Below are 25,750 nucleotides of genomic sequence, written 5' to 3' on the forward strand. Positions count from 1 at the left end.
GGCAATTGTGTTATAGATTTATTTGATATCTGAACTGAGTCTACAAGTCAGACCCATGTGTAACGGACTGCTTCATGGTTGTCAGAGGCTAGTGTGCAGTGTTTCCAAGGGTTACATCCAACGACACGGCGCAGAAAACACAAATGGACGGAGACAGACATACTAGTTAAGACAAGAGACGCTAAAACGTGCCTTAGTGTCCATGTGATTGATCTAAGGCGAGGACCCTTCTGAAGTGGGGATCCTAGTGATTGAGCTAAAGCAGAGTGGCTTACCACCACTAAGTGCTAGCTGTACTGTGTGCAAACCAGGTGCCCAGTATCAGAACTGTCCTGGAACCCAAAACTGGGGAGCCTGCCCTCCCAGTGGTGAACTCTCCATGCCCAGCCTGCCTCTAAGTGTCTGCTCTTCACGGAGGACCAATGGTGACAGAGCCAGTGTAAGCAGCAGAGAGGTGCATGGTGGCAATGAGCAAACCCACATGACGTGGGGGCAGGGTCTGGGGGAAGCAGCTGCTCTGGGCTCCTTAACACTGTGCATGGAGGGGAATTGGGAGGGCATGGGGGGATGGAGCACCGTTCATCTGGGGATTAGCCAGACCAAGTCTCCTCCCTTCTTGGCAGCTCCAGAGCCTTCCTTTTGGCTGACAGCCATGAAAAGGGTGCCTGCCAAGACCCATGGAGGAGAGTAAAAAATTCAACAAAACACCAAAAAAAAAAAAAAAATCTAAAAGCAAACAGCAGGAGAAGAGAACAAACAGCACTTCTGGACCAAGGTCAGGACAGACTGGGAAGACATCCTGGCCCACACCCAAAGGACAGGAAATTTCGTTCAATGTCTTGCTGCTTTGCTCAAGGGGAAATACCACCCACCCTGAGACTTCAACTCACTGGCCTTTAGTGTCTTTTTTTTTTTTTTTTTTAAGTTTTTTGTTTGTTTGTTTGTTTTTGTTTTTTAATACCCAAACCATCATTTTCAAAGCTTAAAAAAAAAAAAAAATCTAAAATTGCTTCAAAAACTGATGGGGCCAGCCCCAGGCCTGACCTTTCCACCTGGAGGCCTGATCTCCCACAAGCTTTGCTGCCAGAGGCTAGTCCAGTGCCAATAAGGCGACCGTCCTGCAGCTGGCTCACCTTACCCAAACATGCCCAAGTCTGGGTGGGCACATGATTCTGTCAGCATCACCCAAAGAAGGCGAACACTGCTAGGTTGCTTAGACACTTCCCAGAGGCAAACCTTGTTGGGAATGTGTAAGTTATCTTGCACAGAGGAGATGGGAGTGGAAAAGAACACCCAGATCTAGGTTACTGTCCTGGGGCCTCTGCTGCTGGCTCAGCCTCTGAGGCAAAGATGGCCTCTAAGGTGAACACCCTGACTGTCCAAATACTGTACTCCAAAACTAGTCTCAGAGACTCTGGTCTCCAGCAAGTATCTGCCCTGGGTGTATGAGTCCCAGAGGGAGGAAAGGGACCAGCCCTCAGTCCCGGTCTTCTGCCGCGGCTCAGTTCATGCCTGGCGCGGGCTCTGCCTATCTGGACCCAGCTGGCTGTCCAGCAGTCTTGGAGAGCTCGGTTGCCCCTTGGCCTGAGGGCGCACTGAGGGTCCTTGCTGCTCCTCCAGGCTGTGCTCAGGCCTGCTCCTTGTCAGCTCTCCAGAGCCGTTCTTTCACCTCGGGTGGCAGCGTGCTGAACAAGTCCTCCTCCACCACCAGGCCACTGCGCTTGAGCAGCGGGCACTCGCCCAGTTCCACGGGCAGGCATTCCAGCCGGTTGCCCCGAAGCTCAATCTGTGTCAGGTTGGTCAGCTCACCCACTCTCGAGGGCAGTGACTGCAGTACATTGTTGCCCAGGTGGAGAGCCCGCAGCTTGCGACACTGGAAGAGCTCTGGGGGGAGCGCCTCGATCTGCAGGAGGGAGCAGAGGGTGAGATGGATGGCTGGACAGGGCCTTGGACTTTCCCATCCACTTCAGTTTCTCTGAAGCCTGACAATCCTTACTGTGGGCTCAAATCTGGCCAATAGCTACTCCTAAAGTTACTTCCTGGGTCCTACAACATCCATAATGCTAATCCTTCTGCCCATCATTCCTGGACTGTGGGCTCTAAGAGTGCACAGTGGGTCTACCCAGTACCTTCCCTAGTGGGCAGATCAAGCTGGCAGCTACTGTCTACCCCACCCATTTCCATATCCCAGGGTCAGGCCCTTGGTCCTGCCTAGCTTAACAGCAGCTTCTGAATGTAAGGCGGCAATTTCCGGGATCTGCAATCGGGGCCAGAATCCCACCTAGATCACTTCTCCTTCCAGTGCACGGCTTCCTCATCCGTCAGATCACAGGGCTGGCAAGCTCGCACAGGGCTCAGTACTGAGTACTCAGGGCACCTCCTAATGTGACCACATGGGAAGAACAAACAATATCCACGGGCAGCTTACCACACGGCGAGCTCACTCTTAGCACAGGTATTGTTTTGTTCTTTAAGATTTGCATGTTTTTATGTGTCTGAGTCCTTGCCTGCATATATGTATGTATATGCATCCATGTGCATGCCTAGTGGAGGACAGAAGAGGGCAGTAGATGCAGCACGTGCTCATAACCATGGTATGGTCCCTGTTTGTTTTGAGACAGGGTTTCCCTACATAGCCCTGGCTGTCCTGGAACTTACTATGTAGACCAGGCTGGCCTTGAACCACAAAGATCTGCCTGGCTCCGCCTCCTCGCACATGCTGGGACTAATGTGTGCCACTACGTCTGGCTTAAATTTATTTACTTATTTTATGTTTTTGAGACAGGGTCTTATCATGTAGCCTTGGTATTTTTTAAGTTGTTTGTTTTTAATTCATTTAACTTTTTGTTTTATATGCATTGATGTGACAGATCCCCTGAAACTGGAATTACAGGCAGTTGTATGCTGCCATGTGGGTGCTAGGAATTGAACTCTCAACTTCTGGAAGAGCACCCAGTGTGCCTAACACAGATGGAGCCATCACTTCCTTCCCTTTTAAGTTTTTTTTTTCCCCTTTTACATTTTTTAAAGATTTATTTATTCACTATATTTATATAGGTGGTTTGTCTGCATGTATGTCTACACACCAGAAGATGGCTCCTGAGCTCATGGGACTTCAGTTATAGGCAATTCTGAGCCACCATGCAGGTGCTGGAAATTGAACTTCAGTTGGTGTTCTTAACCACTGGGCCATCTCTCCAGCTCCTGAAGATTTATGAACCCAAGTTCAGCGGGAACAGTAAGCACTGGTAACTGAGAAGGCAGCTCTCCAGCCCCTAGTAAAATAAAAATAATTTGTGGGGGGGTGGGGGGGGTGGGATCATTTGGGTGTGGGTGCCTGAGGAGAACAGAATACGGTGCTGGATTCTCTAGAACTGCCGTTATAGGTGTTGTGGGCTGCCTGATGTGGGTGCTGGGAACTGAACTCCTGTTCTTTAGAAGACAGCAAAGAGCAAGATCTTAAGCACTGAGTCAGCTCCGTGACTCAGCACAGACAGTGCTCATTCAATGTTCAAGGCCAGCAGTAACCGCTCTGTGAATGTTTCCCATCTCGGAAGCCTGAAGACAGTAACTTGTCCTGAAGTTCAGCAGGTGTTCAGAGATGGTGCCACAATTTAAACCTGGTTCAACAGCAAATGCTCTGATGACTATATACAGCAACAGCTGAGCAAGGAGCAAATCACAGTTACACCAGAGCCATCCCAGGTGTCCTGGGCATGCAGGAAAGGCCCAGGAATGCCAGCCTCTTCCCTTCTGTGGGCAATCAGCCAGAGACAAGGGTCCTTACCAAATACCTGTCTGAAAACTGCCACCTTCAGAAGAATGGGCAGGAGGGGAGTTGGGCTTTACTCCCAAGCAGGGACTGGGTAGGGCTGCCACTCTCAGGGACTCCACCACTGTCCCTGTTTTCCAGCTAAGGAGAGGTGACACCCCATCTGAGGCTGTATGTCATTTTTGTGAGAGGATGCAAGCTTTGCTTTTGGCTGCCACTCAGACAAGAACCACATTCACATTCTGCCAAATACATTCTTCCTTCCCAGGGCCGGGGGGGGGGGGGGTCTCTTGTCCTCCTGGGCCTCCGTCTCCCCATTTTTGCTTTGCTTTGCTTTTTGTTTTTGTTTGTTTTGTGGAGACAGGACGTAGCCCGGGCTGGACTCATACTCACGGCAGTCCTCGTGTTTCAGGCTTTCCAGTGCTGGCACTACAGGAATGAGTCACAGCATCCCCTAGTTTCACCATTTGTGAAACACAAAGCTTGGACTAGAAATATTTCTCATCCCCAGCATTCCTAACTCAGGACCCTGTTTCAGCATTGGACCTCAACCCTGTAGGTTCTGGTTCCCATTGAGCAACTTAGTTTACTCAACAAAGAAAGGAGTGTGGCCACAGCCTCGGAACACGAGGATCACAGTGCTTTGTTCAAGGGGATATCTGACCCTCTGTGGCAGTCAGGGGTCAGAGATGGAGTAAGGTAGTTACACAGTGAAGCTCAGGGATATGAAAGTCAAGAGTAGATGGGAAGTGGGCCCTGCAGGACCCAAGGACCAGAGCCTTCCTAAAATAGCCACATTGTCCTGCCCACCCCCATCCCTCTTCTAATGATACAAAATCAAAGGCAGTAGAAACAGTTCTGGCCAGTGAGTGGTGGAGTCAGGTCCACTTACCATCAGTCCATGCCTCCAGAGGTCCATTCTTGAAAGTCCCCTCCCCAGAACCCTACCGCTATCACTGTGCCACCAAACACTCCATAGGGCTCAGAGAAAAGTGCAGGGACTTTTGGTAGCTTGGCTCCCTGCCGTGGCCACACCTATCTTTTAGATCTATTCTTTGTCTCCAAGTGTTCCTAGTTCATTGAAGGCATAAAGTTGTTTCAAATCACCCCAAACCTCACCTATCTTGCCTCTCCAGAGATCTGAGGGGTTCCCTGATTAGCAGAGAAATGGTCTCAGGTCCATTAGGTCTTCAATAAAGATGGCCCTTTCAGGAGCCTCTGGACTGTAGCCACCTCCACCTCAGCCGTCCCGAGTAATCTTCTGGGAAAGTGCTGTCTGAGTTCACACAACCCGGTCTTGCTGCCAGCCAGTCACAAACTAGATCCACATCTGCCCTCTCACTGACTCTCCATGCAGATGCTCCAGACTGACCTTACTTTCACTTCAAAGTTCAAGACAGGTCACTGTCCCTCTCTCTTCTCCTGGGAGAAGAGACCAAAGACCCCTCTTCACAGTAAAGGTGACTCTTACAGTCTCGGGACAATTTACTGAGAGCCCAGTACAGGATGCACACCTTATCATTTTCTGAAGACCTGCACCTCCTCTCGGGTCCTGGCTCAGTGGTGTAAGGCACCGGAAAACCCCACACTTCCTACTGAACCGGTGGCCTCCAAAGGCTCCCTCAGACTCATTGTCATTTCTGTCCCCAGCAGCCTAGTCCAATTCAAGCCTTCCACCTCACTGCCTATCCTACCGTAGTCTCAAATCCAGGAGGACCCTGCCTGCCTATAATTGGTCCAAGCACATTTTTTCCCCATAAAAGGCCTCTGGGTACTCCTGGGGGTAGGGACAGGATGTGACTAAGCAATGTGCTAAATAGAGTGTCAGAGGGTCTCCTTCCTCTAGTACAGGACAACATGCCTCCGCCAGCTCCTTTCCTAAGGGGTGACCTCAGCCAACAGGCATGACAGTAACAGGCAAGCCTGGTGTGTGAACTTGGGGGTGAACAGGATGAGACAAGGCTGAAGGCTGGCGCACACGTTCCTGAACCCAGCCCAGCGTCTGGGCACAGCACGCACTTCAGTGTGGCTGGCGTCCATCCCACTCCCCAGGAAACCAGGCTCCAACACTATGCCACAGGGAGCCACTTAGGAGGCCCTCCCCATATTAAAGGAGGGATTGGCCTATGCAGTGCTTCCCAGATATTTTTTTTCATGGACCTCCAATTCCTCTTTTCAGAGGGTCCCACCATAGTGAAAATAACCAGAATTGGACCATCATCCTTGAACATTCTCAAATGCATATAAGCCAAGCCACATACAGGTTGTCCCAACCCCTCTGATATGGATCCAGGTTGGCCTGCATTACAGGTGCTAGGGACAAAGGAAGGAAGCGCTATGCCACCACCCATCCATGACATGTAGAGGTGCGTTCTGAGCTAGAGTTGAGGCAGCAGGAGGCTGAGTGTCACACCTGTTCAAGGCCATTACAACCCCGTCAAGAGCCAGCAGTGCTTTAAGGATCCCTGTATGGAGGCATAGAGATGGTGGGGAACTGGCACTCTAGCTGTCTCCTGATCCCTAACCTCGGGCTCTGCAATTTTTACAAGAAGACCCTGAGGTCTTGAGGACAGGGGAACCTCCCACCCAACACCCAGGAGCTGCAGCCTGGTCTCCCCTGGGAGGTCAGACCACAAGCCACAGAAGTGCCCTACCCTCAGCCACAATCTAAATGCCCCATTACCTCTTGCTGGGGGCTTTCCAGTCACATAAAGGCTGGTGTACAGGGGCCACCTACAGTTTCTAGGGGATTGCTTCCCACAGTGCTGCCCCGAATTTCCTCTCCAGAAAAGCAGGTGGGGACAAGTCACCCCATCTAAGCCCAAGTTTGTCCTTTCCCACCCTGACGCTGAGAAGAGAGGGATATGAGCAATACTAGAACTACAGAGACCGTCTGGCTTCACCTCAGCCAGCAAAGCCACCCACAGAGCTTCTTTTGCTGGGAAGACAAAGGAAGCCCCTTAGCTCAAAATGCTGGGAGACAAGGTTAAGACGTGGGCCCCCACCATCCCACTTCAAGAGAACCTCAGTGTTGGGATTCCTGTTACCCACATCTCTGAAGCACAGGCCCTGCCTGGCCACACCACCTATCAGGGCAGAACTCTGAGCTTCTGTGACAAAGCCCGAAGTTCCGACTTAGCCAATCTGCAATGAGACCTGGGGGTCTGACTCCTGAAACCTCTTTGTGTTTCTAGAAAGAAGTAAAGACCTTGACTCCAGAAGCATCAAGTGTCCTGAGACACACTCACCCTATTGGCTGTGACAGCCAGGTTCTGGAGGTTCTGCAGGAGGCCGATGTCAGCAGGGAGGAAGGTCAGGTTGTTGTGGCTGAGGTCCAGGTAGCGCAGCTTGCGGCAGTAGAAGAGCTGTGTGGGAATCTTGTCAATCTTGTTGCGGTTCAGGTAGAGGCGCTCGAGGTTGGTGAGGTTGCCGATCTGAATGGGGATGTAGGCAATGTGGTTGTACCACAGCTTAAGGCAGGTGAGGCGGTGCAGATGCTGGAAGCTGATGATCTCCTCAATGGTCTTGAGGTTGTTGTCCTTCAGGTCAATCTCCTGTAGGTTGTGGAGGCTGAAGATGGAGTGGGGGATGCGCTCCAGATCACAGCGGATGAGCTCCAGCTCCGTCAGGTTCACCATCTTCTTGAGGCTGTTGAGGACGATGAGCTTGGTGCCCTCGTTGTTGATGGACAGCTTCTGCAGGTGCACGCCCACGTCTGTGACCACCTGCGGCAGCTTGCTCAGGTTGCTCTTGAGCCGCAGCACCTTGAGGCGCTTGAGCTCCCGCAGGCCGTCGATGACAATGTAGCGGTTGTTCTCCGCACTCAGGTTGCCAGTCAAGTGCAGCTCCTCCAGTGTCTTCAGGCTGTAGATCCACAGAGGGATCTCCTTGATGTCAGTGAACTTGATGTGCAGCGCCCGCAGGTTCTCACGCAGGAAGGCCAGGGCGGGAGCCTCGATCTTGGCTGCTGTGTGGTACAGCCACAGCTCCTTGAGGCCTGTGAGCTGGGCAATGCTGGGTGGGATGGTCACATCGGGAATCAGTTCCAGCTTCAGGACCTCTAACTCGACCAGGTCAAACACGGTGTCAGGGATGCCACTGAGCATAAACAGGTGCAGCTCCAGCTTGTCCTGGGCATTTTTGGTGAGCCGCTGGCGCAGCTTGTCCAGCGTCCACTCGTTGTTGAGGTTCAGCTGACGAAGTTTGTTTTCACTCACTTCAGACAAGAAGACGGCAAAGCGCTTCGAGTAGAGGGGGTCATACTGGTCGATGAGGTGCAGCATGAAGGCGAAGTCGTTCTTGACGTCCGGGATGTCACTGTAGCTGCTCTCCTCTCGGATTGACTCAAACGAGTACTTCTTGAGGGAGCGCCGCAGCATCCACCACAGTGTGTACATGCAGATGAGGCCATAGAAGATGACCAAGCTGATGTAGAAGGACGCCAAGATCTTGAAGAGGGTGGCCAGAGGGTGGGCACACCGGTAGGTGCGGTAGCCTGTCAGGCTCTCGATGTCCACGGTGCAGTCCACATCGAACTTGATGTTGTGCACATAGTAGACAGTGTAGCAGATGATGAGGACAAACTTGATCACCTTGATGATGGTCTGGCGCATGTAGAGGCGGTACACGATGTCCCCCTCCTCCACGTGGGTCCTGAACTTCTTCACCTTCTCGAAGAGTGCCTTCGCCTGCTCCCCCTCCTTCTTGTCCAGCACGCCTGTCTCTGAGCGGTCCACGATGCCCTGCTCGATCCGGGACTTGGTCCGTTGCAGCATGGGCACAGTGGCCTCCACATCCTCGCTGACCGTGGAGGACTTCTTGTCCATGGAACCGTTCATCTTGCTGAAGGCTGGCTTGGGGTCACTCTCCTCCACCACCGTCTCTGACAGGGCCCTTGTGGTCCATGGTGAATCAAAGCACTTGAGCAGGATAGACACAAAGTGTTCCAGCTTCGAACTGGTGCGTGGGAACTTGAACCAGAAGTTGCTACAGGCCAGGAAGATGAGGGTGTGCAGGAGCACGAGGTAGGGGAAATACTTGGCAAACCAGTGCAGACGGTTCTCGTAGCACACAGCGTCCACATAGTTGTACTGGTGGCGGTCTAGGTCGTACTTGATACCTGTGGGGCCTGTGTCAGGAGCCGGCAGGACTGTGGAGTTGGGGTAAGTGGGCTCTGGGCTGGAGGCCACCCAGCCCCGGAACGAGTCGTTGCAAGAGTCTTTGGTGACCCACTTACAGGGTAGGCAGATCATCTTGTCCTGGGTGACTTGCAGCGTCCCCCCAAAGACAGCAATCATCAGCATGACAATGGAGATGTAGTCAGTGAACACGTCCCACCATGGCTTCAGGATCCGGTATGCTGGCTGTGTGTCCGCAAAGTAGCGGAGCTCTGTCACCGGAATCATGGTTTAACCTGAAAGGGAGCCATAAATGAGGGATTTGCCACAAGGCAATCTCAATTCTGGACCCCAAGGTTGAGGGGAGAACATAAAAATTCTACCAGTGCCCAACACTCTATCCTACAAGTCAGGTGTAGACACACACCTTTAACTCCAGCACTCGTGAGGCAGAAGCAGACAGATCTCTGAGTTAAGGCCAGCCTGGTCTACAAATTCTAGGACAGGCAGGGCTACACTAAGAAACCATGTAAAAAAAATAAACACCAAAAACCTATTGAAACCATAGCCTGGGAAGCTGCAGCAGTGACACGGAAGGATTTCTGCAGTGAGGAAGACCAAATATCCATTTCTCCCCTCTGTTTTTTTGAGACAGAGTCTATGCAGTCTTTGCTGTTCTTGAACTCAATATATAGACTAGGCTGTCCTTGCACTCACAAAGATATGCCTGCCTCTCCCTCCCAAGTGGTAGGATTAAAGACATCCATCATCATGTATGGCCAAAACAATTTTTAAAATTATTTTTTCTTATACATATAGGTGTTTTGCCTACATACATGTCTGTGCACCAGTGATGCCACAGAAACCAGAACAGGGTGTCTGAGTCCCATGGAACTGAGGTTATAAAAGGTTGTGAGCCACCATGTGGGTGTGGGAATTGAACCCAGGTCCTCTGAAAGAACAGCCAGCATTTTTAACTGCTGATCCATCTTTCCAAGCCTCCCAAAACTCATTCTTATGAAAGAAATTATGAAGTTTAAAAATATACCAATGTAGTCAGGTATGGTGGCATGCACCTGTATATCTCTGTGCACTTGGGGCCAGCCTGGTCTACACAGTGAATTCCAAGCTGGCCAGGGCTACACAGTGAGACCCTGTCTCAAAAACAAAAGAAACCAAAATGTAAACATACACAGTAGGTGTAGACAGGACTGTGGAGACAGCCAGGTCTAATGAGGGCCTTCTGGGGAGGGGGTGCAGGAGGGAGGCTATGTGTAACTTCCTGTGAATAATGTGGGGTGGGGAAGGGAGCTGTAAACAAGTGAAGTCTCCCCAGAGAGCTCCGTCTGGAAGCCTGGGACCTGAGTCTAACAGTGGCTTCTGTAGTTAGCCCAGTTTAAGGTGCTGGACCAGGAGCTGCTTTGGGGAGAGCCAGCCTGTGCCGCCAACTTGAATATAACAGGAGGCTGCCAAGGAAGCTGAGCTTACTCTGGTCTACAACAACAACAACAACAACAACAAAAACCTGCAGTGAGCTGGGTAAAAGAAGTGTCTATGGCCAGAAGTTCACTAGAGAGCACCTGGAAAAACATATGTAAAAACAAAAAAGGCCCTGCTCACTGGGCTGCCGTCAGTGTTTTCACTAACTGGCAACTCTTGACTTCTGGTTTGGTCTCATCTGAGACAGTATTATATTTTATCTAGCCTTAGGCTGGCCACAGACTCATCCAGCATACAGCCAATGATCACCTTGAACTTCTGACCCTATCTATTCCCTAAGCCACCACGCCTAGTTTATGAGTTGCTAAGAACCAAATCTAAGACTTCCTGCATACTATACAAGAGCTATATCACCACCCCTATTTTAGAAAGTAAAATTATGCCGTTACTTAATACCATATGTTTTTTATCAAAATCAAGATTTCACACCAATTTGAATGTGTCAGGTAGGTCTCATTCTCTTGGAAGAGGAGTGGCCCTGGGGAAGGGACTGGGCTACTATATTTTCATACTGATATTGATCATGATAGTAGTAGCAGGTCCTTCATAATCCTCTCCACACAAGCCAAGTGCTCCCAGCCAACCTTGAGGGCACCTGGGGAAGGGTGTGAAGCTGGAGGCACTGGGCATAAGTGGCACAGAGGTGACAATAGCTCCAACACAGGGCAGGTTCCTCCCACACTGGCTCTGGTGGCCTCTAGCCGTTCTGTCCTCTTTAGCCCATTCCTCCTAGCTGAGCTTAGGCTTCTTTGCTCTGTGGAGTTTGTCCTCCTCTTGCCTGGGGTCCCATGCACAGGAGATGCCTGATACACATGATGTTGAGGAGACCCTCACAGGTGTCCACACTCTTGGGTTCCCACTGTTTAGGTCACCTCAGGGCCAGCAGACAGTAACAGCCGCCCTAGGCCAGCAGCACTGAGACAGCTCTCCTAGTGAGGCTGCGACTCTTGGGCCAGGATGAGTGCCTATCCCACAGGAAGGCCCCAGCCCTCTAATGACCAGCTGGCGCTGTACACCACCCACACTCCTGGGAGAGAGGGGCACAGTTGGGGGGGGGGGTAAAGCAAGCTGAATCACACAGCTGACCTCCAGCAGGGACCCACATAGTGTATCTTTCCTGGCTCCAAGGCCTCATCCAGGGCAGCTAAAGACTGGAGAAGGGGTAGGGCAAATAAAGAAAGATTGAGGGCCTGAGGTAGTGAGGCATCCTGTTCCGCTCACCAGGAAACTGGTAGGAGCAGGGAGCTAGCCAATTGGGGTAAGGGCAGCTTCTGGGTGTGACTTCTATTCCACAGTATTTCCTTTGATTTCTCATGGGAAGTCGATCCTGTCAATTCATGGGAAATATCTAGCCTCCTTATGAAAGACAAGCTCAGCTGTGCTGCCCAGCAAGGGCGGGTCAGGCTCTAAGATGCAGGTGAGGACGCCCCGGCTCTGACAAGTGAGACCAACAAGCAGCTTTAGGAAGGAGAGACTCCAATCCATTCATGCTTAGCTACCTGCGCCTTCCTCCAGCTCAAAGCACATTTTGGATTCTATTCAGCTCTCGGTTAGGGGCCCTGTGGGGATAATGAAGACATCCAAAGTGTAGTATTCCTCCCCCCTCACAAGGCCAGAGTATGGGCTAATCCCAGAGCTGAGAGGGACAGGACGAATCCAGGAGGCCTAGGGATGAGGGCGACCTGTACAAAGGACTACCTCCCACAGGCAGCCACATTACTTCTGCAGTTTGAGCTAGCACAATCAGCTACCCTCTTCCACCTTCTCTTTGGGCAAGGCCAGGTGCTTCTTTAGCAAAATAGTCCATAGCAGTAGGAAATAAATGCAGAGGCACTGTCAAAAACAGGGTGTGGACCTGGGTGTGGTGAGCCAGCAGTTTCAGGTGGATGTGGCTTGGGTAGGGCCAGCAGGGGGGTGACCCCTCCCACTTCCTGCATCAAGGAGAGACTAGCGCTATAGGGAGTGGTGAGGTGCAGAACCCTCTAGCAGCCTAGAGAACAAGAGTGAACACCCACACTGGGAGCAGCTCTCCAAGCAGAGGCTGGGGATGGGACCCAGCCCAGAATCCGCTGTGGTTTTCTCAGCTGGCTTTGAGACCTGATGAGATACAACTACCATGAATGTAGCCATTGCCCCACGTCTGTGTCTGGCCAGTGCCGTAAAGCAGTAGAGCTGTTGCTCAGCTCTCTCCTTAACATCTGCTTGTACAGCCTTTTCATCTTGCACAACAGAAACTCTGCTCATTAGTCACTAAGTGTCCATCCATGTTCATGAACCTGAGGGCTCTAGGTCTCTCTGGGAATCAGGTAGCATTGCAGTGCTGTCATTAAGTTGTTCCTTCCTTAACTGGAGCCCTCAAGGTTCCTCACGTTGAAATCTATCTTTTTTTTAAAGAATTTATTTTTTTATGTGTATGAGTATCTGCATGTACATTCACAGGGCATCAAATCCCAGTACAGACTGCTGGGAGCCACCATGTGGCTGCTGGGAATTGAACTCAGGACCTCTGGAAGAGTAGACAGTGTTCTTAACCGCTGAGCCATCTCTCCAGCCCTGTTGCAATTTATTTTAGACTTGACTTTTTTGAAAGATTTATTATCATCTCTATGTGTATGTATGGGTATAAAGCCACACCTCCTAATCCTTCTAATCTTTTAAAATATTGCCATTCTCCATGAATAAGCATTCAAATATATGAGCCTAGAGGGCCCATTCTTTTGGGAGTTTTGCCTGATGTTTGTTTTTCACAGCAGGATTTCTCTGGGTAACCCTGGCTGTCCTGGAACTTGTTTTGTAGATCAGGCTGACCTTGAACTCCAAAATTCACCTGCTTCTGCCTCATGAATGCTGAGACTAAAGGCATGTATCACCACCACCAGATATATGGAGCCATTCTTATTTAAACCACACAGTGTATGTGTGAGTGTCCCTGAATGCAGAAGAGGGCACTAGAGTTACGGGCAGTGGTAAGTCATCTCACATGGGAACCAAATTCAGATCCTCTGGGAAAGTAGCAAAAGCCTTAACCACTAGGCCATCTCTCTAGCATCTATTCTTCTCTAAGAAAAAGATTTGTTTTTTTTTGAGACATGGTTTCACTATATTGTAAAGATTCGCCTCAACTTAGCAATCCTCCTGCTATGGCTTCCTAAGTGCTGGGATTGTAGGCATGAAGCACATACTCTGCTTCTTCCTTAAGCCTTAATACTGCCCAGATGCCCATTTTACATACACAAGCACACAGGCTCAAGAGCAGACTGGACACCTATGCACAGTGCAGCCCAAGCAATCCACATCCCCAGGGCCATTCCAATGAGCAGCCCTACCTGCCAGCTCTCTTGGATGCCCTTGGGCATGAAGAGAGAGCAGCAGAGGGATGGCATGAGTGTATGTGGGGGTAGGATTTTTCTCAGGAAGTGATCTATAAGCTGCCTAGCTTCTGTCTGGGAGAAGAGATTGTAGGAAATGTACCCAGGTGGTATGAAATATGGCTCAAAGGCTTGAAAGGCAAGTGACAGAACACAGTATTTTTGCCCCCTCCTTTGAATCCTACTCCATATTATTTAACAGGGCTTGGGCCTGGGCTACTGTCATCACCATAGACACTCCTTGTCCTGACACTCCTTTCTTGCCCTTTGCTGCTGCTGAGGAGAGACACTATCTCAGTTTCTTAACACAGTGATGCCATTATGAAGAGATGATGGGACCAAGGCCCTGGGTTCTGGAGAAGAGCAACAGACTAGGCCAGGCTGGCTCTCTACTGTTCTCTAGAAGACTGACCTTGGACAGATGGCTTCACCTTTCTGAGTCCAGACTGCTTCCTGACTGAGTGCCTAGTTCTGGGCCAGAACCTAGAGATGGAATGAGGGGAGGTGAATAAAACAGACAAGTCTGGACCCCACCTGCTATTCAAAGTAAAGTATGTGGGAGTGGCCAAGGAGATGGAGCAGGGGGAGAGACTCCAGGACACCAGGCTGAGAGACAAATGGAGTCTAGCACACAGAAGGTGGGCAAAGGGCCAGAGGAATGGGAACTGGGAATGAAGCATGTGCTGTCAAAGAAAAGACAGTCCAGAACACTGAAGGATATGCTCCCACAGTGCTAAGCCCCAACCTCCGCACCGACCATGAGGAGACTCTCCACAGAGAAAAGGAGGCAGACGCCTAAAAAAGTTTAGGTTTCTAATCAACACGCATTTTCCTCTTGATTAAAAAGCTGTATCGAGCCCATGGTGTAGCTTAATGGGCAAGTGCTTGGCCAAGCCCCAGGCTCTATTCTGAGCACCAAAAAAAGTAGAGCATAAAATGCAAAATAAACATTTATTTGGAGAGGGGATATGCATGAAGGTCAGGTCAACCTGCAGAAGTCGGTTCTCTCCTCCTATCATGAGGATGTAGGGCTGAAGTCAGCTGAGCCTTGGCATTAAGCACTCTGTCTGCTGAGCTCCTTGCTGGCCCTGCCATCCTCCTACCTGTTGCTTCATCTTTCTTTTCTTTTTAAAGATTTATTTATTTTGTGTACAGTACTCTGCCTGTATGTACACCTACACATCAGAAGAGGGCACTAGATCTAATTTCAGATTGTTGTGAGCCACCATGTAGCTGCTGGGAATTGAACTCAGAACCTCTGGAAGAACAGCCAGTGCTCTTAACCGCTGAGCCATCTCCACAGCTCGCTTGCTTCAAGTCTTTAACTCACTGAAACTTACTATTGTGGTTCAAAGGGATAGGTTCTAATCATGTGACACCTGAGGCTGGCACTTGAGGCCCCGTTCTTTCCCCTTGAGCTGCAGAGGTAACACTGTCATGTCTGATGTTCCCAGATCTGAGTGTCTGCACTTTTTTCTGCTTTGCCCACTGTCCTTCTGTCAGCTCTCTGGGACCCACATGGTGGAAGGAGAGGACAGAGCCCTGATGCAGCTCTGACGCTTTCCTATGTTCCTAAGTGGGAGTGAACACTCCTGCTCTTCCCAGCCTGTTCACTCTCTGCCCAAGGACACTATCCCATAGCTGAACTCAGGGCAGCCCCATCCATGCCAGATCCAGCACAAAGTACTCTTGTGGCCCAAAGCAAACTCTGTAACGGGGATGCTTCCTCTTCGTTGCATACATTGACCCAGATGATATCCCAGAGATACTAGACTAAATAAGAAGCTGCTGCCAAGGGGGAGGGATATGATGCCCAGAGGCAGCCAGTGAGGACAGGGCTACTGCTGCAGGGTGACACCAACAAAAGTATCCAAAGATCAAATTCAAAGAGAAGAAAGTCTCCCAGAGAGTGGGTGTCTGACGGGGACAAAGTTTCTCTTTTGCAAGGTGAACCTCTTTGAGATAGAGGTGGTGACTACTGTACAGAAGGAAATGCATCCAACTCCGCCTCCCACCCGTGCAACATCCTCGACCCAAGCCACCAGCCTACGTCCTATGCAGTGAAAAAGAGGCTTTCATGTTACAAGTATAAAAACAAAGAAAAAAGTATGAGCCTACTCTTTTTTAGTTTTGTACCTTCTCACCTGCACGTCTACTTTTTTAAGCCTTTAAAATTTTTTTTATTATTTATCTATTTTGAGAAAGGAAAGAGGCGAGTGTGGTGGCGCACACCTTCCCTCCCAGCACCGGGGAGACAGAGGCAGGTAGATCTCTGATTCAAGGCTGGTCTGGTCTGCAGAGTGAGTTCCAGGGCAGCCAGGGCTACACAGAGAAGCCCTGTCTTGAAAAAACAAAACAAGAGGGCAGGGGAGACCTGCCAAGAAAAGAAAAAGCTCTCTGCAGCTGGATGACTCAAAAACGAGTTGGCCAATCTTTCCTGTTGTAACTAATTACATTTATTTGACATGAGTGTGCACCTGTGCACAAGTGGAGGTCAGAGAACAACTCAAGAGAGCCCGCTCTCTCCTTCCAGTGAAGCAACTGAGGAGTGAGTTTAGGTTGTTAGGCTTAGAGGTACCCTTCCTCACTGGCATCTCCTCACCTGCCATCTAAAATAGCCACTAAGGCACTGATTCTCAACCTGGGGGTTGTAACCTCTCTGGGAGTTGAAAGACCTTTTCACACGGGTTGCCTATCAGATAACCTACATATCAGGTATTGACATTACAATTCATAACTGGCAAAGTCACAGTTATGAAGTAGCAACAAAAGAGCTATGGTTGGGGGTTACTACAGCATGAGGCACTGTATTAAAGGATTACAGTGTAAGGAAGGTTGAGAACCACTGCACTAGGGTGCGGGACTGCCTGTATGAGCTGTGGTCCCGTACCATAAACCTGCTCTTATCTGAAAACAGTCCATTGGTTAAAATAAAACAAAACAAAAATCCATCATTATTGCAGGTATGGAAGAGCACATAAACTGGATGAGGTTTAGTCAGAGGGTTGTTTCTTCTACATCTTTCTACTTAAATAGTGTGTGTTTGTAAGTAGGAAACACACTTAAGAAAGTTGCATTCAGCCTTGTGTGACTGCTGGGGACTCTAACAGAACCAAGGACGGGATGCCACCATGTGAGGAAAGGTCAATCCTGTGCTCCCTGACCCTGTAACACGCCACAACCGCAGTAGCCTCAATCTAAGCCCTAATCCAAGGGGGCAACACACAAAGCAAGAAGAGTTTGGAGAGAAAGTACCATTCAGTCATGTCCTCTCTGCTATCTCAACTCTAAGATGGGACCATAGAGGTCCAGAGTAAGAACAAAGGACAAGATGAGCTGTACCTGTTTGCAACCCAGCACAGGATAGAGAGGCTCACATCCCAGCCTGCCACCCCAGAAGACCTTCTCAGAGTTCCATTGTTTCAGTCTAGTTGAGGGTGGAGTCCCTTCCTGGTTCCAGGGCCCAAGAAAGGCCCTTTGAGACAGCTCTCCTCCTCTTCTTCTCCTCACCCCTCCCCTCTCACACCTCTTTTTCTTCAAGAAGAGTCTATGTTACCCAGGTGGCCCCAAAACCCTAGTATGGATGACCCTCCCTCATCAGCTACCTGAGTGGCTGGAATTACAGCAGTGTGCACTCCACCTAATTTCCTGTTGATGCTCTTTACACACACACACACACACACACACACACACACACACACACACAATTAGAGAAATTAACATGCTGCCCCTTCCAGCTGGAGAAAGACCACCCAAGCATGGCCAGATCTTGCAGAGACTCAGGTAGCTCCTCCACCTGGGCAACAGGCCCTCAGGAGCTGGCAAGCATGCAGAGCACAAAGAACCTTTTGTTGAAGCACAAACAGAGCCTAAGAGAAAACTTCCCTGCAGGCAGAGGGAGGCTGTCCCTCTACAATGCTCCCAGGGAAGGGGAAGGGCTGGTCCTTAGCAGCCCTGTTAGACACCAAGTGACTGGCTGTGCCCCATGGGCTCAGGCCTATGAATCTGCCCCAGATTCATATGCTTCTTCATGTACCTGGTCAGGAGGTGGGAGGTCTCACTCCCATGTGGTACACAGTCCCTACAATCCTGACCAGACCGCCACACCCAGCTAGAATGAGTCAGAGACTGGGCTAGGGACTTACCCAGCACAGGAGGGCTCTCCCTCACCTCCTGGGAAACAGCCTAGGGAAGAGAGCAGGCTGGAGCAGGAGGTTAGAAGTATCTGAACTGATCTTGCTTTAGGGCAGGGCTTCCCAAACAGGTCCGTCCTCTGCAAACCTGTAGGGGTGTGGCTGCGTTCTGGTAAAGGGTGACAGGCAAGGGCCACCTCCTGAACTACCCCTGCTAGCCACTGGACTTCAGTACACAGCTTAGCTGCTGAAGTGGCTTGATACTGTAAGACCTAGTGGGAAGATGGATCCAGATTGGACTTGCCGCTGTGCCAAGCAGCTCCTAAGACAACAAGTCTCCTGGCCCTAGCCTGACCCACAGGCCTTTCAAGACACTCCTTACGAAGAGTCTCCTTTTGCAGAGGCATGAAAAGAAATGAGGCCTTTGCAAGCAGGTCATGCTCAGGAGCCTCTAGTAGTTCAGACGTTAAGGAAACTCTGGAGTCCAATTTTGGGTCTGTGTTCCTGGGGACAAAGTAGTCTTGAAGACTGGTCATGGCCTGCCATGAACAGCTGCTCTGTCTTCTGAGACTGGCTAGGAAATGTCAAGTGTAAGCACCCCGGACAGGCTACAGAGACATTTGCTGTGGGGCCAGAGGAACAAGGTGCTGGCCTGGCCCAAGTGGGCAAGGGTACCCAGATGAAGGACCCATTCTCCAAAGCACAACTCAAGGAGCCGGCATGGAACTGCAAGGTGTCCCAAAGGCCAGGATTTGCCATGCCACCTGATCTGCTAGGTGGCTCATTTATCATGCTGACCGTCAGACAGGGTGCAGTTTGGCAGATGCACCTTTGAGGTGGAGTGGCACGTGAAGCCATGGAATTTTACAGCTATTTTTACTCTAAGGAGATGTCATACCAAGTGTGAGGCTGTAATGCAGCAAGCAGTTTAATTTTGAGATTTCAAGCCCTCAAGAGACAGAGAAAACTTACTGCATGTAGGAGGTATAGCTGAAACACACCAGGAGAACCTAGGACATCTGTGGCGGGATCACAGCCCTTCCAGAACTCTCAGTCCTATGAATCTTCCACGAGAGAAGGTGACACCCATCATGAACGCACACACATACACAAACTCACACAAAGACAGGGGAAAACAGACATACACATACACACACACACACACACAAAGACAGAGACACTAAAACACAAATATCCAACCTGGTTCTGGAAGGAGCTCCACTCCACACTCTCTGGCTTCATTCACCAAAGGTAGAGACCGGGCTAGAGCTAAAAGTGGTCTTCTGGTCAGTGTCCCTAGTATATAGTCTGGAGATCACCAAGCCTGACCACATAGAGAGCTTCTGCCATTTGCAGATTCCTGGGTCCAGCCCTCCAGGACTGGAGCCAGGGTCAGTGGGCATCACATCTGAAAGCATCCCCAAAGTACAGAGATAGAGAAGAACCAAGACGGTGGAGGAAATGAAGCATGGGTCACCAAGTCATACATGTCAGTTTCAGGCCTGGTGCTGAGTTGCCACTTACAACTTCAGGCAAGTGACCTTTGCGTCTCTTTAAGCCTTGGTCCTTGGTCTCTTTGTCTGTCCAGTGGTAAAAGGACACCACACACCAGGCTGGCATGGAAGTGAATGCAGTGACCTGACAGGCTTCTTAGCACTAAGGATGTTAATGGAAGACAGGGTGTTGGGAAGAAGGGGAAGTAGGAGCAGTCAGGAGCCAGCTCAAGTCTCTCTGAGAAGCAGGGAAACTGCAAGGGAGAGCAAAGGAGGAAATGGCATGAAGGTCTGGAGGACGGGCACCAGCAGCTCCAGGAAGGTCAAGTGGGCGGGCACCGGCAGCTCCAGCTGCCAGGCCTGCCATGTCTCACTATAAAACCCCTGCAGAGTATGGAGGCACATACCTGGGATCCCAGCACTTGGAAGGTAGAAGCAGGAGGAGCAGAAATTCAAGGCCAACCTGGGCTATAAGAGATCCCATTTCAAAAAACCAAAAACAAAACAAAAATACCCAATATATCAATTGTACCCAACAATGGATCTGTAGACTCTGACCACTGGGAAGCCCTTCCCTTATCTTCCAACTGTTCATATTTATGTCTGAAAAGGACTCTGTGACCAGGACAAAAACAGACGTATAGGTGTGGTAAGGATAAACAGTCAGGGCTAACTTATGAATCAATCGTCCGTACAGGACAGACACAGGCACGGACAGCAGTCCAATTCCACTCAAACATTTCACTTCTCCCTGACCTGCACCCAGGCCCAGCTTAGGCAGCCAGCAGAGGCCAAAGTTGGCAGGTCACACTTCAGGCCAGCATGGGGGGGCTCTGTATACTATTTCCAAGGAGAGAAGAAATTCCCATCTCACATAGGCACTTCCCATTGCTTCCTGTTCTCCACTGCCCAGCAAGGCAGGCTTCAGCTCAGGCCTCCTCTCCCCAGGGATAGAGTTCCTCAATAACCAACAGGAAGCTCCCACAGGGTAGGGCAGTCACTGCTGACTTGTTCCCATAAACAAGAGTACCAACAGCACCGCACACCAGGCGTTTTTCCACCTCCCTGTCTGATGTCAAGGCCCCACACAGGCAGAAATGCCCAGCAGGGCCAGAGCAGGGCCCCAGGGGTGCTGTAGCAGGATGTGCCTTCTGTCTGCCAGGTTCAGCAGCCTGTCTGAATCTGTCCTGGGAAAGAGCTTTAAACAGTTGCTGCTCTTCCAAGAAACAAGAGAGCGAAAACGCAGGCAACCCGAGTGACCTGACTTTCATGAAGTCAGCCCTGACTGTTTATCCTTACAGTACTACAGGTCAGTTTTGTCCTGGTGCACAGAGTGCCTTTGCGCAGGGAGGAGAAAGGTGTGTGTGTGTGTCTGTCTCTCTGTCTCCCACTTACCCCAGTCTCTGAAGATGGGGTCAGGACTTTACCATCTCTGACATAAAAATCTACACAATGTGATGGAACACATCTATGCTTCCAGCCCTCTAGAGGCTGAGGTGAAAGGATCAAGGATTTGAAGTCAGGGCTGGAGAGATGGCTCAGGAGTTAGCACTTACTGCTCTTGTAGAAGACCCAGGTTCAATTCCCAACACACACAGCAGTTTACAATTGTCTCTAACCCCAATTCAAGAAAAACTGAAGCCATCTTCTGACCTTTGAGAGTACCAGGCACACCCATCATGCAGAAGTATATGCAGGCAAAACATTCATCATTCATACACTTAATAAACTAAAAAAAAAAAAAGAGAAAAGGAAGTTTGAAGCCAGCCTGGGCTACACAGACATTGAAAAGAGCAACAGCCACCCCTGCCCCCAAGATGCCTTTGGGGGCTTTGAACCCAGTGCTGTTGTACTGAACCTGATTATCTTCCCCCAGCAGACCTCACAGAAGCTGTGTGATTCTGAAGCTGCTGTGGACTCCTCAGAGCCTTGAAGGCATGGCCCGGGCGTGATGCCTGCGTGCAGTGCTCACACTTGTGCAGTCACACACATATCTGCTGGAGACAGACTCGTGTATCTCAGACTTGCTAACTAGCCGAGGACTGCAGAACTTTACCACTAAGTGTGGTTTATGTGGGTGCTGGGGGAGCCAGAGCTATGTGCACTCTCAGCACTCGGGCCCAACTGAGCTCCTTTCCAGCCCTCCTTTGCCCTTGGGAGGTTTCCCCGGGCCAGAGATTCACCAGTTGGTCCTGATTCAGTAGCTAGATCTAGCTAGACTCTCAGCAGCCATGTGCTTGCTGAATGACTGGGTGAGGGTGGGAGGTTTCACATGGTGCTGACAGCCTTGGATTCCAGGTCTTTAAAATCGGGAACTAAAGCTGGAATTGGGAGTGCAGCCCTGTAGAATCTCAGCACTGCAGAGGCTGAGGCAGGAGGTTCACAGCCTGAGGCCAGCCTGAAGTACATAATGAGACCCTGTCTCAAGAAAATAAAACGAGAAGCTGGTATCTGAGCTTGAGGCCAGTCTGGTCTACACAGCAAATTCCAGGGTAGCCAGGACTACACAGAGAAACCTTGTCTCAAAAACAACAGGAACAAAAAGCAAACAAAAAGAAAAGTGGAAGGAGTCCATTGACACTGTTAACGTGACCATTCAATCCTCCGAAACAGGTGGTGGTTATAGTCACATCTCTCTCCTTTAGAACCTCTGTAAGAAGCGGAGTGGAGAAGGCACTTAGCAAAGTGTCTTGGAAAGTATGCTTGGCCTGGAGCTGGCCTGTTTTGACACTGCTGTGCAAGCTGCAGAACACACTGTGAAAGGATCATCTGCCAGAGCTTGAGCAGTGGCTCCTGTCCATGTTCAAACTGAAGCAACATACTAGAACCACTCATGAAGGAAGGTGAGGTTGTGGACTTGAACTCAGCTCCTGTAACTGTCTGGGTCTGGTCCTTTGTTCTTGCCTCAGAGCCCTATCCTCTGTCTCTGCCTCAGCTTTTCCTGAAGGAATGCAAGAGGCCCCAGCATTACCCCAGAATTGTGCTGTGTGCCTATAATCTCAGGAGTGGGAGACAGAGGCAGGAAGATCAGTCATTCAAGGGCAACCTCAGGTATATATTGAGTTTAGGGAAGAATCTTAAAGGTAGAGCACTTGTCTAAACAACACATATAAGCCCCTGGGCTCAATCCCCACTACTGAAACAAAACCAAAAACACCAAAGCATAGTGATCGGCCACTACTCAGATGCCCTGGATCTATACAGGCCAGAGACTGTGAAAATGGAGGTGTGTTCGTGCTACTTGCCCCGGAGAGGCGGTGCCGAAAGTCTGGAAAGGGCCTTACCCTGAGGTGGCTCTGCTATCTTTGTGCTGGCTGTTGGTGCTGAGGCTGGTCCCTGCCTGGATGCACAGGGTCCTGGCATTCCTTTTGCTCCATGGACGCTGCTGCTGCCCTGTGAGGAAGTGAGAACTTCAGTCAACAGGCACATCTGTGATTCCCAGAGATAGCTATACTATTGACGGTGTCTTTAGAGAGTCTGAAGATAGTGCCAGGGCCTATATGGTGTTCTGGGGAAACAGAAACTACCAAGAACAGGGAACCTTGCCCCACAAACCCTGGTTCTCCAAAGAGTCCCCAAGGCAGCTTTTTCAGTCTGGAGGCAAGGTCCTGCTGGGAACTCAGGCCTAGCCCAGGCCCAGACTAAAGGGGTTAGTACAGGTTCCTAGAAGAACAGGTGTCTGGTGACCCCTGAGTGTAAGGAAAATGATCCAGGCAGGAGGCAGAGCACATACTGACTGGTAGGGAGGAGAGGTTAGGCAAGATGCTGAAGTTACTCTTTGGTTACTACTTGTCTTGGAGATGGGAAGTAGTGAGAGAGGAGTAACAAGGGGTGAGCCAGTCCAGGCAAGGATTTCCACTCAAACATAAGGACATACTATCCAAAATGAGCAAGCATTCAAATACCCAAGGCACCATGCTCTGCATTGCTTACCAAGGTGGCTGTGTGAGAGGGAAGTATGAGCACCACCACAGACTTAGAAGACAGCAAAAGCAGCTCTAACACGGGAGTGTGACCCAGTTATTAGAGAGTTACAACATTAGCAGTAGTTAACCAGGAAGGGAGCAGCGGACAGCAGGGCCTGGATGGGTCTAGGAGGGATTGGGGAGCAGCTGTCACACTTGTGGGGATGCAGGCTCTGATTCAGGATGGAGGTCACACTTAAGTCTTCCCAGCCACAGGAAGACAAGACAGGCAGGCACCCAGCAGCTATAGGTGACCATGCAGTAAAGCACCCAGAACCACAAAGATGCAGAAGCCATCCAGGCCACCTCTGCCCCACCCTCTGCATCAGGCAGGACTAGGACACTGCTGATGCTAAAGTCACTTGTCCACTTTACAGCCATGACTGAAGTAGGACTCTGGACTCACTGACTCTCCTAGTCCCTTCTTGAAGGACATGTACTCTGGACAGCCTGATCACTAGACGAAGGCTTCTTCCTCTGGGCTGCATCAGGACCACTGATGTCTACATTTATTCCTCCTGGTTATCAGGAGGTCTTTGCTGGCCAGCCTATGCTTCAGTGTCTACAGTCTCAGGAAAGGGAGTTGGGAATGGCAGCAAGCTGGGGTTCTACCCCAATAGGATGATCCTCAGGAGCCCACACCCTCCACAAAGGCCACTCAGATTTGTAAGGAAACCTCATCCTAGCAAGTGTGCCATAGGTATGGAGAACAGATGCCTGAGGTTGACCTCTTGGGGTGGGAGATGCTGTCAAATGCTTCTCCAGTCTTTGCTCTTAAACACCATCCCCTAAACAAAGTGAAGCATCAGAAACTCCCCCCTCCCCAACACACACACACACACACACACACACACACACACACACACACTCTCCAGGAAGTTGTTCTCCTGCACAACTCATCTGTCCTTTCATGCCCCAGACAGCCAGAGGCGGGAATGACCTTTATCAAGGAAACAGTGGTGTGTATGGCCTAGCCCATGGGCACCACCCCTGGGCCTCTGAATAGCTCACTCTCTTACCCACAACTGTCAGCCTACCCTCCTTCCTGCAGCGTCTGTCTGTCTGCCAGTGTGTCTGCTCCAGACGGCAGAACACAGACAGCAGGGTTAAAGGTATAACTGACATACTTGCAAGGTAGAAAAGAACCTTGGAGCCTCCAGCTACTCATTTCTGCCTCCAAAATTCAGCACACAAGTGTCACACACCCTCACACACCCTCTCCCCTTCCACACCTCATCCTTAATGGTGTCCTACTTGGGGCCAGGGAAGAGGAGGCAGTGCAAGTGTGACTGTCCTAGAACTACCACTCTGTCAGCCCAGTTTTCATCAGGAAAAGGCTAACACTCATCCCTCACTCACTTCATGGGTCCTTCCCAAAAAAGAGAGCCACTGCGTCAAGAAGAATCAGCCCATCTCAGTTCACTATAGAGGAAGGGGAAGAATCCTCACAATGCGGGTTCAAGAACCCAGGGCTTAAGCAGAGCTTAGGGGGCCACGCCTTTACCTAGCACTCGGGAGGCAGAGGCAGGCGAGTATCTGTGAACTCGAAGCCAGCCAGCCTGGTTTACATAGAGTTCCAGGACAGACAAGGCTACACAGTGAGACCCTGTCTCAAAAGACAAACACCTCCCTGCCACCCCCGTGGCTCTCTGAGCTGTTCCTTCACCCTGGGAGCGTCTTTGCTGACCTTCAGCTCACCAACATCTTCCTAAATCCACCATTCCTGACCAATAGATGCACAAGACAGGGCAGAACTAACTGGACATTCACATCAAGAATCAGCCGTTCGGGGGAACCCCAGCCTGAGGTCCGAAAAGCCAATGCTCCGCCCCCATGGCAGGGAACAGTCCAGCACATCAGGAAGAGGGAGTGATCCAAGGAAAGAGGCCGGCGCCAGGTAGCCCACCGCCAAGAACTAGGAGAGCTGGTGGGAGCTGTGCAAAGAACGCCCAGGAGGAACCTCTGGGAAGGGGGCGCGTGCGCCAAGGGGCGCGATCTGCCGGGACCAGCGCGGCAAGTGCGGCCTAGGGAGCGCGACGGAAACTCGGGTGAAAGGCGCGCGCAGGGCGCAGGGTGCCCGGGAAGGGGGCTCGCGCGCCGCGGCACGGCCTGGAGGGTGGGGTCCGGACTTGGCGCCGGTGGGAGGGCGGGCGGAGCGGGGCGCAGGGCCCGAGTGACCGGCGCCCCCGGGCAGGGGGAGCCTCCTAGAACTTGCGGGGGCGGGGCGCGCGTCCGAGTGGGTTCGTGAGGTGACAGCGCGTGTCTCATCCCCCACCCGACCCACTTACCTGGGCTCGCCGCTCGCAGCCGCCCGGCAGGCAGCCCCAGCCCTCCGCCACCCAGTCCCACCGCCGGACGCCGCGTTCCTCCGGCGCCTCCTTTTGTTTGTCCCTCACTGCACC

General features: G+C 50.9%; 1 protein-coding gene across 4 annotated transcripts; it reads right to left on the reverse strand.

Annotated features, from left to right (window-relative positions):
• Lrrc8a (leucine rich repeat containing 8 VRAC subunit A) lies at positions 1-25,750 on the reverse strand. 4 transcript variants are annotated; one of them, XM_055600418.1, is made up of 5 exons: positions 25,637-25,750; positions 22,668-22,776; positions 14,170-14,240; positions 7,021-9,185; positions 1-1,903 (listed from the first exon to the last, which is right to left on the reverse strand). In XM_055600418.1, exons 4-5 carry the CDS (start codon positions 9,175-9,177, stop codon positions 1,628-1,630), a joined length of 2,433 nt encoding a protein of 810 aa, XP_055456393.1. In that variant the 5' UTR covers positions 9,178-9,185; positions 14,170-14,240; positions 22,668-22,776; positions 25,637-25,750; the 3' UTR covers positions 1-1,627. The 4 variants fall into 4 exon arrangements, with proteins under 4 accessions (XP_055456393.1, XP_055456391.1, XP_055456392.1 ...); XM_055600416.1 differs by lacking the exon at positions 14,170-14,240; XM_055600417.1 differs by lacking the exons at positions 14,170-14,240; positions 25,637-25,750 and adding an exon at positions 25,036-25,307.

The sequence above is a fragment of the Psammomys obesus genome, unplaced genomic scaffold (assembly GCF_907164565.1).
Source record: "Psammomys obesus unplaced genomic scaffold, mPsaObe1.curated_primary_1811, whole genome shotgun sequence".
NCBI classification, from domain to species: Eukaryota; Metazoa; Chordata; class Mammalia; order Rodentia; family Muridae; genus Psammomys; species Psammomys obesus.

Coding starts and splice junctions, on each gene's coding strand:
- Lrrc8a (XM_055600416.1), bottom strand. CDS start 9,177: ATGATTCCGGTGACAGAGCTCCGCTACTTTGCGGACACACAGCCAGCA. Junction 1,904..7,020: donor TGGCTGTCACAGCCAATAGG/GTGAGTGTGTCT, acceptor TCCCTCCTGCAG/ATCGAGGCGCTCCCCCCAGA.